The sequence below is a fragment of the Dendropsophus ebraccatus genome, chromosome 6 (assembly GCF_027789765.1).
Source record: "Dendropsophus ebraccatus isolate aDenEbr1 chromosome 6, aDenEbr1.pat, whole genome shotgun sequence".
Taxonomy (NCBI): Eukaryota; Metazoa; Chordata; class Amphibia; order Anura; family Hylidae; genus Dendropsophus; species Dendropsophus ebraccatus.
In genome coordinates, this window is record NC_091459.1 from 95,678,002 (window position 1) to 95,699,293 (window position 21,292).

The 21,292-nt window shown below is 43.1% G+C and overlaps 1 protein-coding gene across 3 annotated transcripts in view; it reads left to right on the forward strand.

The window, feature by feature from the left end:
- The window catches only part of LOC138795806 (phospholipid scramblase 2-like), a 68,059-nt gene that overhangs the window by 38,530 nt on the left and 8,237 nt on the right, over positions 1-21,292 (forward strand). For all 3 annotated transcript variants that reach the window (XM_069975394.1, XM_069975393.1, XM_069975392.1), the window contains 7 exons: positions 10,458-10,494; positions 11,738-11,905; positions 13,048-13,181; positions 13,618-13,660; positions 15,166-15,386; positions 18,161-18,322; positions 21,126-21,287. In XM_069975394.1, the coding sequence (XP_069831495.1) occupies positions 10,482-10,494; positions 11,738-11,905; positions 13,048-13,181; positions 13,618-13,660; positions 15,166-15,386; positions 18,161-18,322; positions 21,126-21,287 (903 nt within the window). In that variant the 5' untranslated portion in view covers positions 10,458-10,481. The remainder of the gene's footprint in view (positions 1-10,457; positions 10,495-11,737; positions 11,906-13,047; positions 13,182-13,617; positions 13,661-15,165; positions 15,387-18,160; positions 18,323-21,125; positions 21,288-21,292) is intronic.

Sequence of the window (21,292 nt, forward strand, 5' to 3'; positions counted from 1 at the left end):
CTGGATAACCCCTTTAATGGAAACAGAAGACTCTGATCAGTGGGTAGGGACTAGTGATGAGCGATCATCCTGACGTTTGGTTTGGATCCCAAACACGAACATAAAAAAAAAAAAAAAAAAAAAAAAGGATCATGATCGGTTTATGTTTGCTGAACATTCATGAACGAACAGTAGACGCGTACGTTTTGGTCTACACACATGCGTTCCGGTGCAAAGTTGTGTATGCATTTCAGTTTTGCAATCATTTGTGTACAGATTGCATAGGTTTTGGTCTAGAGTTACGCACATGTGAACAGATTATCAGGTGCAAAATTTAAATTGCGCAGTTGCATACGTTATAACCATTCTAATCATTGAACAAATTGTTCGTGGTCAGTGAACAAACTAGTGTCATGTTCGTACAAATATATGAACATTTACAAACTTGTTTGCTCATCACTAGTAGGGACTGCACTAGATTACTGCAGCTCAGCTCCCATCAATAAGTTTTCACTGGAAAACTCTTGTGAGTGGATGTATCTTATAAGTATTTTAAGGGTATAAACCCACACACCATATATGCGGCGTATTTACTGTTGCGATACGCAGCAAACTCGCAGCAGATTAGATCTAAATAACTGAACACAGCATCAAATCTGTACCAACAAATCTGCTGCGTATTTGTTGCATATCTGCTGCGTATATGGTGTGTGGGTTTATACCCTAAAGGGGTTATCCAGCGCTTCAAAAACATGGCCACTTTCCCCCTACTGTTGTCTCCAGTTTGGGTGGGGTTTTGAAACTCAGTTCTGTTGAAGTAAATGGAGCTTAATTGCAGACCACACCTAAACTGGAGACAACAGTAGGGGGCAAAGTGGCCATGTTTTTGTAGCGCTGAAAGGGCTCTCTGGTGGAAGCATTAGCCTAGACTTGGAACAGGCCATTGGTGGTTGTTCAGTGGAAATTCAACCTCCAAGATCCCCCCCCCCCCCCCCAAATAACGCAGAGACCTTGGGGGACATTTGTCAAACCTGGTGTAAAATGAGAGTATCTCAGTTGCCCCTAACAACCAAACAGATTCCACTTTTCTTTCCTTAAAGGCTCTTTGGAAAATGAAAGATGAAATCTGATTGGTTGCAACTGAGCCAGTTTCACTTTACACCATGTTTGATAAATCTCCCCCTTGTGTTTGTGTTAGTAAATGGTTCCAAACATCTTTAAAGGGGTATCAAGGCTTAGAAAAACATGGCTGCTTTGTTCCAGAAAAAGTACCACCTTTTGGGTGTGGTTTTGCAGCTAAAGTGGAGCTGTATGGTATTACTACACAACCTGAAGACAGGAGTGGTGCTGTTTTTGTAAGAAAGTGGCTGTGTTTTTTGTGTCCTAGACAGCCCCTTAACCCCTTAACGACATCGGGCGTAAATTTACGCCCTGATGCCGGTAAGGGAGTTCAGAGCGGGGCCGCGCGGCGGCCCCGCTCTGAACCGCGCCGGTCCCGGGTGCCGCGTGTAGCCCGGGACCGTAGGTATTAGCGGGCACGGTCCGATCGCCGTGCCCGCTAATACAGTAATCAGATGCAGCTGTCAAACATGACAGCTGCATCCGATTACCGGACGCAGCGTCATCCCTGGTGTCTAGTGGGGAGATCGCTCCTCCGGGATGTTATCCCGGAGGAGCGATCTCCGTAAATGAAGCCGGCCGGGGACCGCTCCAAGATGGCGCCGTCCCCGGCTCGGCACTCGTTTACTTCCGGCTGCAGCAGCCGAAAGCAAACGAGTGCCTATCTCATGGATCTCTGCAGCATATCTATGCTGCAGAGATCTCAATGAGAGATCAAAGCACTTATACTAGAAGTCCCCCAGGGGGGCTTCTAGTATAAGTGTAAAAGTTAAAAAAAAGTCATTATTAGTAAAAAGCCCCCTCCCCTAATAAAAGTCTGAATCACCCCCCTTTTCCCAGGTTATAAATAAAAGTAAATAAATAAATAAACATGTTTGCTATTGCCGCGTGCGTAATCGCCCGAACTATTAATTAATCACATTCCTGATCTCGCACGGTAAATGGCGTCAGCGCAAAAAAATCCCAAAGTGCAAAATTGCGCATTTTTGGTCGCATCAAAACCAGAAAAATTGTAATAAAAAGCGATCAAAAAGTCGTATATGCGCAATCAAGGTACCGATAGAAAGATCACATCATGGCGCAAAAAATGACACCTGACACAGCCCCATAGACCAAAGGATAAAAGCGCTATAACACTGGGAATGGAGCGGTTTTAAAGTGTCGTATATTTGTTGACAATGGTTTAAATCTTTTATCAGATACAATATAAGTTATACATGTTACATATCGTTTTAATCGTAACGACTTGAGGAACATATATAATAAGTCAGTTTTACCCCAGGGCGAATGGCGTAAAAACACATTTCCCCCAAATAAACAAAATGCGTTTTTTTTTTCAATTTCACCACACTTTGAGTTTTTTTCTGGTTTCGCAGTGTACTTTATGCAAAAATTCAGCCTGTCATTGCAAAGTACAATTAGTGACGCAAAAAATAAGGGCTCATGTGGGTCTCTAGGTGGAAAAATGCAAGTGCTATGGCCTTTTATGCACAAGGAGGAAAAACTGAAAACGCAAAAATCGAAATTTGCTCTGTCCTTAAAGGGTTAACAGCACTCTATTCTCTTCATACACATAAACGTTTAGCTTAGTTGAGAGTTTGTTTTCTGGAAAGGGAAGTAAGACACTGCCAGACACAGCTCTGATAGTGTCAGACACAGCTCTGATAGTGTCTTATCTTCAGAAAAACAAGTGGGTCGGCGAGTTGAAATCCAACATGGCTGCCATTGGTTGTAGCAGAGTTTGGGCCCTATAAACAATTGGCTGCAGCAGGAGCCTCTCCTGTATGTATTCGGATGAAAAGTTTGTCACCAGCTAAACATGGAACTCATAAGCCAGACGTTCACTCGTCTTCTCTGCAAGATTTTGACAAGTTTAGTTCAGCAACATGGTGAAAAAGCTGACACAATGAGGGAAACTATATTTACTGTTTGATTTACGATTAGTGTTCCTTTAAATTTGGTTATTTCGTAGACCTTCCTCTTCAAACCTTTGTGGGATTGTGTTTGAGTTCTAAACTTTATTGCAGGTTCCTTCTTGCAGGTCCTTTTTTATTTAATCTCTTCAGTTTTTACAGTGCAGTATGTGAATGGAACGGAAGCTGTAGCCCACATGAGATAAGACCAGCCTCTGTGGCCAGGAATAGCAATGCCTGGAGTCCCGGCACAGCCTCTGTCATCCCTTTGCACGAGAGCACTTGCATTCCAATCATTTTGCTAAATTATAAATATGGAATTGATAAGGCATAGAATTGATAAGGCATAGGACACAAGACCAGTTAGCTGTAATTGATTGCGAGATTGTTAGGAGTGGCATATAGAAAAAAGTGAAAAGTTTTCTAGGACACTGGTCCCTTCATTCAGCTGGCAGGTGGTGGTGCTGGGAATTGGGTCCCAACTGATCTTATATTGATCTGACTAATGGGCCATCGGTATAGAAGTCTTGGAAGATGGTTCTGTGATCTTTTTTTTTTTTCCTTCACATTCCTCAGTTGACATATATAATTGTTGATTTAAACTTTGTTGCGAAAGATCCTGCAAACATAGCTGTAAGGAAATGTCACTCAAGGAGCAACAGAAGAATGTCTGACGCCTTGAAGGGGTTATCCTGCCACCAAGAGAGAGAGCCTGGGACAAAACCGTAAAATACTGTAAGACAATCTTTATTAGACTCGCAAATGGCTAGGTATTGGAACCATGATTGTTACCTCTCACAGAACTTAGTATTGGTTTCCTGTATAATTGTGGGCATGTTGCATATGATGCATAAAATATTTAATTTTTTTTGTGACTTTTCATCATTTCTGTTCATTTGTTTATATTAAGCTTACATTACATTTTGCAGCATGCTCACATTCACCTCTCCTGTCTGCAGTATCTGGACAATCCAGGTAATAAGCCTATTACCTCACCCATCTAAGGACGTGGAGGTGCCCATATAACAACCACATCCTAAGCTGTATGAGTACAGCCTCTGGCCTCCTGGCCGTTATTACCAACCCCCTGTAGCTGAAGGGTCAACGTAACAAAATGACCACCTTCTTCCCTTATTATATGAATAAACAGCCTGCCTAACAACTTTCAGCACCAGGCATATGTGAGAATTCTCATGTAAGCCTGGTGGACAAGGGGGATGAATTACAGACACATGACATAAATATAGATGCATGGCTAGATATACACATATACAAATATATACTGTGCTTCCCCGAAAATAAGACAGTGTCTTATATAAATTTTTGCTCCTAAAGATGCGCTATGTCTTATTTTCAGGGGATTTTTTTTATTTTTCCATAAAGAAGAATTTTCACTTATTATTGAAGAAATTATATGTTTGTTGTCATCACAAGCCAGCATAACCAGACATATCATCCAGAGGTGTGCCACAATGCACATTAGCGCGCCTACATTCTCATCACGCTGCCTATACCACAGAATTGGACTGTAATGTGCATTTGCGGAGTGATGAGAACATAGCTGCGCCGATGGGCGCTACGGCACGCCTCAGGATGATGTCACGGCTTCACTGCTGTTTGAAAAACGCCCCTCAAGCTCAGAGGGGCGTGATTACATTGCAGGACCGCTCAGGGGACAGTGACTACCTGCAAACAGCCCACCACCCAGAGACTACTTGGGGGTGATTAATATACAGCGTGCCGGTTTGTAAAAGTAAGTTTACAGGTTTTACTTTGCAGGCATTGAGGATATAGGGACATGTATGGGTGATGTATCCACACATTTTCCTAGCTTAATAAGCCTTTTAACATTATTGGTTCCCTTTAAATATCTAATATCTTCCAGTACTTATCAACTACTGTCTTGTCCTACAGGAAGTGTTGTATTCTTTCTAGTCTGACATGGTGCTCTCTGCTTGGACCTTCATTGACTTAAAGAGGACCTGTCACCCCCCCCCCCCGTGCCAGGGTGACAGGCTCCCGACCACCAGCTAGATCCCCTTTTCATACCTGATCCCGCCGAGTCCCAGAGCCGGTCCCGGGACGGAGATATCTCGGTCAGAAGCTGGCGCCGGGCTCTGGAGAGAGGTCCAGCGTCCATAGAGAATGAATGGAGCCGTGCGCGCGCATCAGAGATCAGTCAGGCTCAATTCATTCTCTATGGACGCCGGACCTCTCTCCAGAGCACGCTCGCCGGCTTCTGACCTGGATATCTCCGTCCCGGGACTGACTCTGGCAACAGGACTCGGCAAGATCAGGTAAGTATAAGGGGATCTAGCTGGGGGTCGGGAGCCTGTCACCCCGGCACAGGGGGGTGACAGGTCTCCTTTAATGACATACAGGGCCGGAGGCTCAGCCTTGTATGTCAGTCAGTGAAGACAGGGAGGGTGTGGGAAGGAAGAGGTGTGCATGTTGTGGCTCAGTGTTGTTTCTGTGGCAGTTCAGCTTCCTTGGACATATATCTTCTTTCAGCCTTACAAACTGTTCCTGTCAGGCTATGTTCACATCTCGTTTTCTGCCCCATTCCAGGCTATATGTCAGAAACTTATGAAAAATGATGATGATGTGCCGACGGCCAACTTGACTTGAAGGGACAGAACAGTCATTATGTAACTACGTTCTGTCCATTTCCTGGGCATACTTTTTGGTGCAGGACTCAAAAGCATGGTCTGCCATGCCACACAGTATACGTCCAGGAAATAGACAGTGCATAGTCACTAAATGACCGTTCTGCCTTGAAGTCATTAAAGGGGTTATCCAGCGCTACAAAAACATGGCCACTTTCCCCCTACTGTTGTCTCCAGTTTAGGTGGTGTTTTGAAACTCAGTTCCATTGAAGTAAATGGAGCTTAATTGCAAACCGCACCTGAACTGGAGACAACAGTAGGGGGAAAAGTGGCCATGTTTTTGTAGCGCTGGATAACCCCTTTAAAGACCATGCACTGTCCATTTCCTGGACGTATACTGTGTTTAGGAGTCACTCATGTGGCAGACCATGCTTTTCAGTCCTGTACAAAAAAAGTATGCCCAGGAAATGGACAGAATGTAGTTACAAAATGACTGTTCTGTCCATTCAAGTCAAATCAAGTGGCTGGCATATTGTGTGTGTTTTAATGTTTTCTCACGTATATGTTGGAGTCGGGCAGAAAATGGGGTGTGAACATAGCTTTACCCTTTGTTGTACACCATGTCATTTATATTTGCATGATCCTTAGCAGGAAAGTTTTGGCTTGTAGCCTTTCTACCAAGCGTTGTTCTTCCCAGCTTACCTCTGACAACATGGACCCACATGTATAGCGTGCAAAGGAGTCATTAACGGCTTGTTTCTATTTACATTGTAAGAATAAACTTCACTAAGCTCGTGAAACTGGTATACCCGCAGGAGGGGAAGGACCAACCAAATCCGACCTGTATGTGCAAAGTGTCTGTCTTATCTCTTAATCCCATCTTCATACAGTTTTGATTTTCTCATTTAATGAATGACATATGTTTTATTATAGTGCTTGAAAAGCACTATATTGTAATCCGTATTCTTCTTTCTTCTTCGCGTAATACAGCCCGAACCGCTTTGCGCACAGACTCCGTTCAAACTGCGTTTCAAAGCCCTCGGCGCTGTGAGGTGTGCTATATAGTTTTCGTTTCGATCTGATTTGTCGTTTTTAAGAAATTACATTTAAAGACCCCTAATTTCCCCTAGAAAATAATGGCCCATTGCAAATAATGGCCACACTCTAACCGCTAACAGTCAATCACAGCATATATGCAAATAGCTGAAATATAGCAGCCAATAGGAATTCTAAGGTCTTGTCAGGCAATGTATCACACCATCCACAGTCACATGTCCACTATTGGCCAATAGAAGATGTAATACAGTAAAACCTCGGTTTCCGAACACCTCGGAGTTTGAACAATTCGGTTTTCGAACTAAATTTCCCCCTGAAGTTTTGCTCGGTATCCGAACATTGCTCGGTATCCGAACAAAACCAGGGGGATAACTGTCAGCTGAACTGATGTTCAGCTGACAGAGGTGTTCGGAACAGTGAGAGGCAGGAGCGGGCGGCTATTTAAACTTGCCGCCGTGCTCCTGATCCAATCAGCTGCGGGGGACACCCTGTAAAGAAGTGGGGAATCCCATCATAATGATGGGATTCCCCACTTCTTTACAGGGTGTCCCCGGCAGCTGAGAGGAGCAGGAGCACGGCGGCAAGTTTAAATAGCCGCCCGCTCCTGCCTCTCACTGCGGGGACAGGCTGTAAAGAAGCCGGCTCCCAGCGCTGTCCTCCTGTCTCTCCCCACCAGCCCCCCCGCCGGCCCGGAGCGCTTCCGATAAACTTACCCAGCCTGTACACCCCTATAGACTGCGGCGCGCCCGTAGCCACGCTCACCAGCTTCTTGCTCCCGCTGCTCCCCCGCCGCCTCTGCAGAGTAAGAGAGAGTCTGCAGAGGCAAGAGGAGCAAGAAGCTGGTGAGCGGGGCTGCGGGCGCAACAGCACGGGCGCGCCGCAGTCTTTAGGGGTGTACAGGCTGGGTAAGTTTATGGGAAGCGCTCCGGGCCGGCGGAGGGGCTGGTGTGGAGAGACAGGAGGACAGCGCTGGGAGCCGGCTTCTTTACAGCCTGTCCCCGCAGTGAGAGGCAGAAGCGGGCGGCTATTTAAACTTGCCGCCATGCTCCTGCTCCTCTCAGCTGCCGGGGGGACCCTGTAAAGAAGTGGGGAATCCCATCATTATGATGGGATTCCCCACTTCTTTATAGGGTGTCCCCCGCAGCTGATTGGAGCAGGAGCACGGCGGCAAGTTTAAATAGCCGCCTGCTCCCGCCTCACTGTTGCGGGGGATGTGGAGTGTTTTTGCACTCTGTGGGCCGGGTGCTCTGCACCTGACCCATGGAGTGTAAAAACCAATTAATCACATTTACATTGTTCCCTATGGGAACTTACAGCTCGGTTTTCGAACTGCTCGTTTATGGAACAGCCTTCCAGGACCAATTATGTTCGAAAACCGAGGTACCACTGTATATGGAAGGTCCTTAACGATTTTGTCTCACTGACATGAGTAAGATTGTCATGGTAACTGAGCAATGATCTTTACCATTATAAGTAGCAGAGTTCAGTCAGTAAAATAGCAGAGCTAAGCAGGCATGTAGCAGGGACGGTACCCAAGCCGCTCTCAAAGGGACGGTACCCAAGCCGCTCTCAAAGGGACGGTACCCAAGCCGCTCTCAAAGGGACGGTACCCAAGCCGCTCTCAAAGGGACGGTACCCAAGCCGCTCTCAAAGGGACGGTACCCAAGCCGCTCTCAAAGGGACGGTACCCAAGCCGCTCTCAAAGGGACGGTACCCAAGCTGCTCTCAAAGGGACGGTACGGGGAATTACATAAGTAGCTCTTAAAGGGATCCAAGTCGCTCTAAATGGGTCCCTTTAAGAGCGACCTGGTTACCTTTAAGAGCGATTTGGTTATGTTTAAGAGCCACCTGGGTCCCATTAAGAGCGAAGGGACCCAGGTCGCTGCTAAAGGGACTCATGACGCTCTTAAAGGGACGGGAGCAAAGTTGCTCTTAAACAACGGCACCCAGGATTAAAGTTTCTCTTAAAAGGAAGTCACTGGTAAAGAGTTGCTCTTTTCAAGCACTATGTATTTTCCTGGAAATGCAAATCTAGTTTTACTATGAAACTTTTTTTTTTTCCTCTGTGGTACAAGGGACTCTTTTACATTGCATTTGTTGCACATGTTGATAGGTTTACATTAGGCCGGGTTCATTTGGCTGCATTTGCATGCATCTGTTTGGATCAGATTTACCATTGACTTTCATGATAAAAAAAGATTGAAACTGATCAATTTTTTTTTAGCGTAAACAAAAACATGATTTACCAAATTTTTTTGGGAAGCAAATGGAAAAAATTGAGCCAAACTGATGCAGGCAAATGCATCCTTTTTTCGTCCATAAAACGGTCAGCAAAAACTCAGTGTGAACCGAGCCTTAGCCACAAAAACTCCAAACAAGTATTCTCTATGGCCTCCACCTGGCAGGTATGTGTCATGTTCTCGGACAAGAAGTGGGTACATCCAGTCCAGACAGTAAGCTAAATGCATGCCTTATTTTTTTTTAATCTTTTTTTTTTTTTTTTTTTTTTCTGCAGTCCAATCTGTCTAGCAATTCACAGGGCTGTATTTACCACTAGGCCGGTGCCTAGGAAAGCACCTTGCAGGGGGTAGGTGTTATCCAGTTACAGTATGGTGTGGAATCTAGTCACAGTATTGTGGTATTGGTCAGGTCTGCTGTGGCGGTGTTAACCAGTCACAGTATGGCGGTATTGGTCAGGTCTGGTGTGGCTGTGTTAAATGTGACACCTGGAGCTATTACCTACCAATCCTGTGATGAGAATTCCTTCAAACAATATGAAGACTGCTTTATTCAGCGATTCAATGTGGACATTTTGTTTTATATTTTTAAACTGTTAAACCATGTAAAAACGCGATTCAGACAGTGTTTCTAAATGTAGAGAAATGCATGTGGCCGAAACCAGGCTCCCATTTCTTCTCCAGTAGTCATGTGCTGTTACCAGGATTATTAGCCACCTATTGGTTACCGCATGAGGGTCTGGTTTCGGTGGCAGGTAGTGTAGTATAGTAAATGTGGGAATGCGGCCTAAGACTGATCAGATATCAGTATGATCAGAAACTAGAAAATCCTGATGCTAAATGGTGAGCAAAGATGGAGCGTCTGCAGGTGTAGTGCCTAGGGCAGCAGCAGCTGGTAACACTGCCCTAGCAATGCAGTGTAAGTTAAGGCTGCATAAGGTTGCAGCCGCCCCTCTTGTGAGAGGAGGACCAAGGCTATGTTCATATCTAAAATCAAGCTATGTTTGTGGCATATATTGGCAGTCCAGCTGAATGATATACTGGTATACCTGCACCAGGTCTCTGCAACTAAGCAAATATTTATGGGAGTCATAGAGAGTAATAGCACATTTAATTATGTTGTAGATGACTAATTTTAGATTTACTTCTAGCAACCGGTTAGTGACAAGTGTCCTGTCTTTTGTCTTTCTACGTTTTCATACGCAAATGCGGCAGTGCATATCCCTTGTGTATGACCTCTGGAGAGCTAGGAATAAAGAAGCCTTGGGAACGTCTGCTCTTATTTTATTTGCATTGAGAAAGTGTGCATGTATAGACCACATGTGTTGGCAGGACAAACGTTAGTTATTATTTGAGGCACATTTAAAGACCACCTCCTGCTGTTTTTTTTTTTTTTTTTTTTATGTTGGAGTTCTGGTCATTTATTTATTTACTTATTTTGGAATTTTCCCCACAGACACCGGCAGCCCTTTCCTTTTAATTTCTCTGGCTTTTTTGTACTATTAAACACTTTCTGTTCTTACACAAATGCCATTTTTGTTTTTCAGGAACATTAGACTTCTGCTGTGACAATGGAAATGAAAGGTAATAAGGATTGGTATTATTTGTAATAAAGGTAGATTATGTTAAGAATCTAATGCAAATCAGTTTTGTCTTATTAAACTGTTAATTTCAGTATAACATGATTAACCTGTGTGCAGCCATTGTATGTGGATTCCTTTTTGTTACTAGCTGGTAAATAATAGGGGGATGTCCTCTTCTTTTTCTAGAGAACCTGTCAACGGCTATCTACTTGATAAACTAAGACCATGGCTGGTTAGAGCTTAGCCTCAGTGACATACAGTTTTTTATATTTATAGGTTGCTTCTGCACTGAAAAGGCAGTTTAAGAATGTAAATGAGGCTAAAGTGTACATGAGGTGCGCTTCATTGCTGCAAGTGACCACCTCTCAAAGACCATCTCCTCATCTGCTATGACCATGACCCACTCGCACCCAATTTCCCTCCGCTTGTGATTTTCAGCCAGAAAGCGCTATTCTCAGTCCTCTATCCCTTATGAAATATTACACAAGTGTTGCACAACAGCAGGACGGTGCATGCACAACTAATGTAATCTTTGTTGTTTCTACACATTCGCTACCTAAATTTGCAGAACATCAATGAAACCTCTAAGAGAAAATTACATCACTATACATGCAATGTCCTATGGTCAGACAATACTTGTGTTCGACTTCACCACGAATAAGGAATGAGAAGACTGCCTTGTGGCTTTAAATTACTGGGTAAGAGGGCGGAAACAAGTGGGCTTTGGGTGGAATAGCAGAAGAGCTGGTGGGCGGTGATATCTGGGCAGTCATACCTGAGGAGCCATTTCAGCCTCTTTGGCACATAATGGAAAAATTCTGACATGGGAATAATCTATGTAAATTGAAAAGGTATCTGTGGTATGCTTATTTTATCAAAGTAATGGCTGTTAAAGGGTCCCTTTGAGAAAAAAAAAAAAAGTCCCATGAGACCAGTGATGGGTGGCAGCAACTTATGTACAATGCATGATGCCGTCACAGCAAGGGGGTAATTTTCCTTCAATGCATACTGTTCACAGTTGACCAGCAAAGCCTTATCTGCACATAGACACAACTAAGAGCTACTGTAAGCCAAGGATAAGCATTACAAACTGCAATTATGTACAGCTGAAAATGTATGGTCACCCTAGGTGTTGACAAAGCAGATGGTGAAGAGGAACAGATCTATATTATAGTAAAAGATGACCGGATGATAAATTTTTATATATATTGTATTGCATTAAATTGACATTACATACATTTTAGATGGGAACTATGGACAAAACCCAGCTGGGATGAACCCAGGTCCAGGCTACCAAGCTCAAGGATATGCACCCGTGAATTATCCTGGTCCTGGATACCCACCTCAAGGCATGCCAGGCGGCATGCCAGGTCCTTATGGATATGCACAGGCCCCAGCTGGAGCATATCAAGGTGAAATGCCTGATTATTTATTTCTTTTTTATATTTTTTTCAATCTTGTTTATAATGTTTTTAAGTGATAGATTGCATTGAACATTCTGAAACCTACCATCTTTGGAAACTGATACCATAACTTTTCTGCTGATGGTGCTGTAGATTTCCTAGGTAATTGCTAATGGCCTGAGTCTATAATTGGCTTTTAAAACATTATGAAGTCTAAAGGGATGCATTTACAACCCCGATAGATATGCATTTGCTCTTCGTGAAAGAAAAATAATCATATTTATACATTTCCTGTGACTCTTTATATGCTGCCCTATCACTTATTTTAACTTGTTTTACAGAAAACCAGGGATATTTTGTTATAAACTGTATTGCATGGCTATAATAACACATTCTAGGGTTCCATAGTGATATCGGTTCAGTAGAACATAGGGGGCAAGACTTGTGGTTGTTGCCATACTATAGAGCCCAAGAACACACGCACACATTAAAGTCAGTCTAACTCCGTCCCTCCTCCATAAGGGAATCAGGAGAAATAGGCTCCTTTTATGCTATTGCACTGAATTTGGTGCTTATATCCTTATCTTTATATGAATACAGGTTTCTTGTTCCTAAGCTTCTATGGAGCCAAAGGCTGGTGTCTGTGTGCTAATTATAGGATACGTACGTGTGTGTATGTACTCATTAGTTTTGTTGTCATGCCAGACAGTGACAGACATATGCATGGAATTCCCTGGGCTCACTTCTGTTTATAAAGAAGAAAAAAAAATTATTATTATTATTTCGTCGTCTTTTCATATTATTCAGTAGGGGACATCACGGCCCCTCTGTTCACGCCACTGGTTGTGTTAGGAACTATAGGGCCTGATCCCTGCACAGGTACATATTACTAGCATTGCTTTATGCAACACTAGCGATACAGAGCCTCTCATATATATATATTTTTTTTTTTTGCAAACCCTAAAATATTTAAAAGCTTGTGCAGAGCGCCTTCTTAGATTGAAAAAAAAGATGAATGCACCATTTTGCTTCCTCAGTTCCTTGTTCAATTACTTGTTGTCCATTGGCCCACAGAAGTGTACCGTACTTAATGTGTGCAAAAATGAAGGTTTGGACTTGATTTCATCTTGTATTTTGCTTTACTGCTTCAGGTCCCCCAGGCCAGCCTAACTATGGTCCTCCTGTTCAAAACCAGCCTATGGGTCCAGGTGGCCCACAGTCTGCATGGATGCCAGCACCTCCAGCGGATCCCAACTGTCCACCGGGATTGGAATATCTGTGTCAGGTAAATAGTAAGCTTTAATTTAATTTATTTTTCTATACTTTTATGATTTCAAGATCTCTTGTAATCTTTTTTTTCCAGTGGGGTACATTTTGAAAACAAGTGAAAATTGTCAGGCTATGTTCCCACTGAATTTTTTGAGACATAAAATGCACACCCCACCCCACCCCTCAAAAAAAAAAAAAAAACCTTGAAACCTTCCCCACATCATTGAGAACACATAAAGGTTTAGCAATGCCAAACCCTCATATGGGAAGGACGGGAGAGATAACTGTCAGCCCGAGGGATTGTTCAGATGACTGTTTGAAGGTGTTTGCCAACCCTTAGTTCCCACAGGATTTAATGTTACACCCCTAATAAACCCATTTTTATTCCAAACTGCTTATTTTAGATTCTTGCCTGTTCAGTTACTGATAATTTTGTCCTTTGCTTTTGACAGATAGACCAACTTCTTGTCCATCAACAAGTGGAGCTACTGGAAGGTACATTACTGGTATATTTAGCTAAAGAACACATTATAAAGTATAGTATGTTCATTGACTATATACAGAATGCTCTGATACTTTCTCCATGTTGCATACTCTGCTTCAGCTAAAGATGTCTAGGCGAAGCCTCTGTACATCTCCTGTGTTGGATAATAAATGGCAGCATTACAGCAAGGCTTATTCACTGAATATGGGGGTATTGAAAACAGACTAGGTGCAGGAGTGTGTTAACTGTATTTAAATTGAGTGTCTAACACATAATCGCAGATACACTTCTAACGTGTGATCTAGCAACAATTCTGATGAGAATTGGTTTCACAGAATCTGTGTGAAACATCAAATAGTGTTTCTACCTTAATTTGCTGCCACTTAGCATTCCCGCTTAAATAAAAAAAAAAAAGCATTCAAGTGTAAAATATGTTTTAAAAGAGACGTCTGGTGAAAATTTTTATTAAAGTATTATTGTTTTGCCCCCCCAATTGGTAAATGCTTATAAAGAGCTTTTTTCCCTGCACTTACTACTACATCAAGGCTTCACTTCCTGGATAAAATGGTGATGTCACGACCCGACTCCCAGAGCTGTGGGGGCTTTGGCTGCTGGAGAGGATGATGGCAGAGAGATGCTCAGTGTCCCTCCAGTGCCCTGTGTCCCCCTGCCATCCTCCTCTCCAGCAGCCACAGCCCCCACAGCTCTGGGAGTCAGGTCGTGACATCACCATTTTATCCAGGAAGTGAAGCCTTGATGCAGTAGTAAGTGCAGGGAAAAAGCACTTTATATGCATTTCCCATAATACGTGTATATTGGGGATTTGTATAACTTTGGGCGGGCAATACAATACTAAAATAAAAATTTTCACTGGACTTCTCCTTTAAGTTTACCCTATATCTATTACCTTTTAGTATTTTGAAGGGCTTCCTTTTTTAGTAAAAGAGGTGTATCACTAGACTGTGTCATCACTTCATGATGGTATTTTTTACAATTTTGGGGATCCCCATGGTCCTCAGAAGGTAGTGATGGCACATATAAAAAGCTATGGGTTGGTCCTTTTTGCTCTCCAAACTGTGTGTAGGTGGTGGGGGGAAGAGGTTGAGATTGTAGTTTTTCGACAGATAGAGGGCGGCAGTTTGACACCTGCAATTTAAAGGGTTACACATCTGGTATCTCTAATACTGGCTGTTTAACAGTAAATGTATGGTACAGTAAGGGGGTAAGAACAGAAGCCATGGCACTAATGTAGTCTGATGGATTTCTAACTAAGTTGCTTTTGATCTAATTTATTGATTTAATGGAAATCTGATTTGTCTGTCATATAAATTAGAATATTTGATCAGATGGTCTATGTGTAAACCTGATTTTCGGGCGTATCCTGTACAGCAGCACAGACTCACTGCATGCCTGTATCACCAGTCCATAGGTTGCTGTAAAAGAGCTAAATAGCCCACCCAAATTTTTTTTTATATGGAATTGTTCACTTTTAATAACTTTTAATCTCCTTGTTCAGCTTTTACCGGCTTTGAAACAAATAACAAATATGAAATCAAGAATAGCATGGGTCAGAGAGTATACTTTGCTGCTGAAGAGAATGATTGCTGTACTCGGAACTTTTGTGGAGCTGCTCGGTCATTTTCTATGACGATTGTCGATAATGCCAGCCGGGAGGTTATTCGGCTCATCCGACCTTACCGATGCTCTGCATGTTGTTTCCCCTGCTGTCTGCAGAAAGTAAGTGTATAAGGCTTAGTATATAAGTGTATTTTGTCTAATACAGTTGCCATGTTTAGTATTGCATTGATATTTTCCACTGATCCCAGGAATAGGAACAAAATTGTCTTGGAGAATTTAAGGGAAACTCAGCAAATTAGACGCATCTAGGGTGAAGGTAGTGATTGTACCTTGATCTTTGGCGCCACTGGGTGCTGTGCTACTGATTTGCCCTGGCAGGTCCTGCCCTCCTAATGAATATTCAATTGGCACCCTGCAGTGACGAGCACCAGAGTACACTGAGGACGGTAGCCCTGGCCCCAGTGCGCCAAACCACCTCATTTGCATTGGAACTAAACTATGAACTTAACGAAAAGGTGAGGAAACTACTAGACAAGAGTGAACCCAAACAATTGGCATTTGAATCCCGCTGCCTGGAGAAGGCGGATGCAGTCTGAGGACTGCCTGGAAAACGTGATATATATACATATTTTTCGTTAAGTAAGACTGAGACTGAGCTATCTCCTATGAGCACCCTGAACAATCTAAAGATCGTCCAGGGAGCCCCCCTGCAGCTCCTCATGGCCCCCGCTCACTGTCAACAGCTGATCTGACAGGTTGGCAACCACTTGCTTGTGTAAAAAGACCTTAAAGCGACTCTGTACCCACAATCTGACCCCTCAAAACCACTTGTACCTTCAGATAGCTGCTTTGAATCCAAGATCTGTCCTGGGGTCCGTTCGGCAGGGGATGCAGTTATTGTCAAAAAAATAACTTTTAATCCAGCAGCGCTGTGTCTAACGGCCGGGGCTTACATTTGTATATGCATTAGGCTGGCACACCCTCTCGGTCCTTCCTTTCCACCCTCCTCAACATTTACTGCTGTTTGAGCTTTGCACAGGTGTATTAACGATCCAGCAGATGTTCATTATACAAACAGTTGGGGAATAGGGAGCAATCTGCCATGAGCATTCCTAATCAGGAGGGTGGGGAGGAAGGACAGAGAGGTTGTGCCAGCCTAGTGCATATACAAATGTAAGCCCCAGCCGTTAGACACAGCGCTGCTGGATTAAAAGTTATTTTTATGACAATAACTGCATCACCTGCTGAACGGACCCCAGGACAGATCTTGAATTAAAAGCAGCTATCTGAAGGTACAAGTGGTTTGGAGGGGTCAGATTGTGGGTACAGAATTGCTTTAACTGTGGTTGCCTGCCGCTCCATATGGCGGACTCCCTTTAAAGGTGCCTATACTATACCTATACTGTAAATAAATGATTAAGCCGACTGTTATTGCTCCTGACCTCCCCATACACACTGCCAAATGTTCATCTTTTCTCTATGAGGAGGAGTATGCAACAGCCAGACAACTCTGGCGCCGGCTTAGTCCTCGGACTACAAAAGTGTAGGGCATTAAAAATCCATCACATCTGACCCTTATCTTCACCTACTTATTCTGTAGTGAGTTCGGCCAACTTTAATTCTAAGTTTATAGGGGCTTATTTGTTGTCTTCAGTCTTGTTTTGCTACTGAGTTTAGACAATGAAAAAGGAATGTGGATAAACGTGTCAAGGGTTAGAAAAATATCAGCTATGCTATTCTTATGTTCTACCACCCCATCTAAGGGTCTTTTTATACACACACACACACACACACACACTTTATATGGCAGGTTTTTTTTAAGCCAAGGCCAGGAACAGACTATAAAAAGAGAACAGGTCATAAAGGAAACAGAGATTTCCCCCTTTTCAAATCCATTCCTGGCTTTGGCTTCAATAGTCTGTCAGATAAATCTGTGTGTAATAGAGCCTTAAAGGGGTTATCCAGCGCTACAAAAACATGGCCACTTTCTTCCAGAGACAACACGACTCTTGTCTCCAACTTGTGCAGGGTTTTTCTACTCAGTTTCATTGAAGTGAATGGAGCTTAATTGCAAACCACACCTAAACTGGAGACAAGAGTCGTGTTGTCTCTGAAAGAAAGTGGCCATGTTTCTTTAGCACTGGATAACCCCTTTTAGGGTCCTATTCTACGGGCCGAGTAGGGCCCGATCAACGATGTAAACGAGTGGCGATCTGCTAGATCGCCATTCGTTTACTGAGCCTATTCCACAGCCCGATGATCGTTGACCGAGGGCCACACTCAGCCAATCACAGGCCGCGGAGGTCCCGGCCTGAGATTGGCTGAGTGCTCCGTCAGCTGACCAGCCATTCTGACGATAGAGCGTGCGGGTAATGTATGCTGCTGCTTGTGAAATCGTCGGTCTCCCGCCGTGCACCGCTATTCAACCGTAGCGATGCGCGGTGGGGGAACGATGATTTTAGGTCTGGCCCTAAATGAACGATCAGCCGATGACTCGATCATCGGCTGATCGTTCTCTCTATTTCACCGAACGATAATCGGCCAAATCGAGCCAAATGGGGCCGATCCGGCCGATTATCGTTACTGTGGAATAGACTTTAGACTCTTTGTCTGGCTGTGATTGCATCTGGCACCAAGCAGATTCCTGTCCCTCCCTTCAAGTTAAGCCCCATATCTTTCCCACACACAGCTGGTATGTGCAGAAAAGTAAGGTGGGATCCCGGCATCTGAACCAGATGGCTTTAATATTTTTGTTACAGTTTTCTCTCTTCTGGAGTGCGTCAGATATATCTACTCCATACACAACTTTTTTTTTTTTTTTTTTTTTTTTAAGGCTCTGCATGAGTTCTTTTGAATTTGTATCTGGGATGATAAAAACTTATTCTTTATGGAAAGTACCTGTTTACTATAATGTTGGCTGTTTCTCCTCACAGATGGAAGTGCAGGCCCCTCCTGGACAGATTGTTGGCTACATAAAACAGAACTGGCACCCATGTCTACCCAAGTTTACTATACAAAATGATAGAGAAGAAGATATCTTCAAATTGCATGGACCTTGCATCCCGTGTAGTTGCTGCTCAGATGTGAACTTTGAGGTATTGTTCTAAAGATTTTTTTTTTTTTTTTTTGGTGACATTAAGAAGTGCTAGTTAGTGTCACATTAATCTCGCACCAAAACAGTAGAGAGAGTGTGTGAACCCTAAATATTGGGGACCATGGTATATATTGGATTTCTGGCAGGGATATTTACTTTTTTTTATGTACAAATATTGTTATCAAATTTGATTTGAGCTAAAAATGTTATAAGGCGGAAGTGTTTTCCCCTTGAGGAGAGTTCTGGTGTATGGAGCCTTTATAAATGGGCAAAAAGAAAGCAAGTCTGCTTACCATATTCATGCATGTAGTATGTGGTTCCTAGGGTGGCGGCACAGAAGTTGAATAAACTTATGCTGATTTGCAATGGTGATCCAGCACAAAAAAAAGCGATTCTTCAGCTCCGTAGCAGGAAAACTTCAAGCTTTATTTAGTGCATGTTAAAATCCAGATACAGTGGTTTAAGAGTAACTTGGATTGAGAGTGTTTTGCAAGAGCTCACAGTTTTTCAAAATTGTGACTTGGTTTAAGAGCATTGCTTTGGTTTAAGAGCTCCCTGTACTGGGTGGGAGGGGGAGCGGGTGATGGGCATGGTCTGCATAGCGGGGTCTACAGCCCTGTACTCTGACCCAGTAGGTATCCCTCACTTTCCAAATCATAGCAGATCCACTTAAGACTGGGGCTTGCATCAGGGGACAGGACTGTGGAGGTAATCTCTCCATAGCTATAACCACTCTCTCCCGGACAGAGAGTGCTGCATGTATGTGCCCACATCTGCCCTGCTCATTCCTTCATACTCCCTGCAGTCTCTGTCCGCTCTTGTGTTTCCCATCCTCTCCATTACTGTACAGTAACTTAGAATATCACATATTCAGCTGTTTAAATGTTTAATTTGTTTTACATGCTGTTCAGAATTTTAAAAAAATCATTATTTTGGGATTTTTGGAACCAATTGTCTGCATTTCAATTATTTCTTATGGGAATACTTTGCTTTGCTTTAATAGTTAGCACGGTCCCGGAACAAATTTTGCTTGTAATCCAAGGCACCCCTGAAACGTGCTGGCATTTGCACTATTCACACTAATACAAAGCATAAACTCCTTAATGGTGGCATAATATAATGTGCACTAAGCATTTTTAGTGGCACCTTATAGGTAATCTCCTACAAACAAGGATTAACTACCAGGTCTCAGCCGTCTTAACCCTTTGAGGACCAGGCCCAAAATGACCCAGTGGACCGCGCAAATTTTGATCTTAGTTTTCGTTTTTCCCTCCTCCCCTTCTAAGAGCTCTAGCACTCTCAGTTTTCTATCTACAAGCCATGTAAGTGCTTGTTTTTTACAGGAATAGTTGTACTGTGTAATGGCGTCATTCATTTTACCATAACATGTACGATGGAATTCCAAATATATTATTTATGAAGATATAAATAGGTGAAATCGTAAAAAAGAATGCAATATGGTAATGTTTGGGGGGTTCCTGTGTCTACGTAATGCACTATATGGTAACAGCGACATGACACTATTATTCTATAGGTCAGTCCGAACACAACCATATGCAGGTTACACAGATTCTCTAATGTTATATATATATTTTTTTATGAAATCCTTTTTTTTGCCAATTAAATATTAATAAAATGTTCCTATTGTGACGCTTATAACGGTTTTATTTTTTCACCTACGGGGCTGTATGTGGAGTCATTTTTTCCGCCATGATCTCTAGTTTTTATTAATACCATATTTGTGAAGATCGGACGTTTTGATCACTTTTTATTGATTTTTTTTAATATATAATGTAACATAAAATCGGTAATCTGCGCACTTTTTCCCCTCTTTTCGTGTACGCCGTTTACCGGTCACAATGACGCTTGTTATATTTTAATAGATCGGACAATTCCGCACGCTACGGTATATTATATGTTTATCTATTTATTCATTTTTATATGTTTTATTTATATAATGGGAAAGGGGGGTGATTTAGACTTTTATTGGGGGAGGGGCTTTGGGGTAGTGTGTTAGTGTTTTGAACTTTTTTTTTTACACTTTTGAAGTCCCTTTGGGGGACTTGTACATACAATACTTAGATTTCTACACTGATGAATGCTATGCCATAGGCATAGCATTGATCAGTGTTATCGGCGATCTGCTCATTGAGCCTGCCTGTGCAGGCTCAGTGTAGCAGATCGCCGATCGGACCGCACGGAGGCAGGTAAGAGACCTCCGGCAGTCCGTTTCAACGATCGGGACCTCCGCAGTCACACTGCGGGGGTCCCGATCGGTAAGTGACAGGGGACTCCCCCTGTCACTTACACTTAAACGCTGCGGTCGCGCCGTGATCGCGGCGTTTAAGGGGTTAATGACACGCGGCAGCGCGATCGCTGCAGCGTGTCATTGCCGGTGAGGTCCCGGCTGCTGATTGCAGCCGGCCCCCACCTGCTATGAAGCGCGCTCCGCTCCAGAGCACGCTTCATAGCGGGAGAAACACCCAGGACGTAAGGTTATGTCATGGGTCGTCTGGGGACAGACTTCCATGACGTAACCCTACGTCCAGGGTCGTCTAAGGGTTAAAGGAGAACACTGTTGGCATCGAAAAATAACATAAGTGACCTTTAATATACATTATACAATTTCATTTTAAAGGTGGTTTGAGCATTTACTTGCAGGGACTCTGCCTCAAATAGGTAGCAAAAGGTGCTAACAGAAATTTTATGTAATGCTAAACTTATAACCCTGTACATACGTATACATTATAACAATTCCATGTCTTGTTTTCACAACACTTCCTACTTTTATTTCCTCTTCTTAGCTGAAGTCACTTGATGAGTCCTCTGTACTTGGAAAGGTTTCAAAACAATGGTCTGGGGCTGTGAAGGAGTATTTTACAGATGCTGACAACTTTGGCGTTCAGTTCCCAATGGATCTTGATGTAAAGATCAAAGCCGTCATTCTTGGTGCCACCTTCCTTATTGTAAG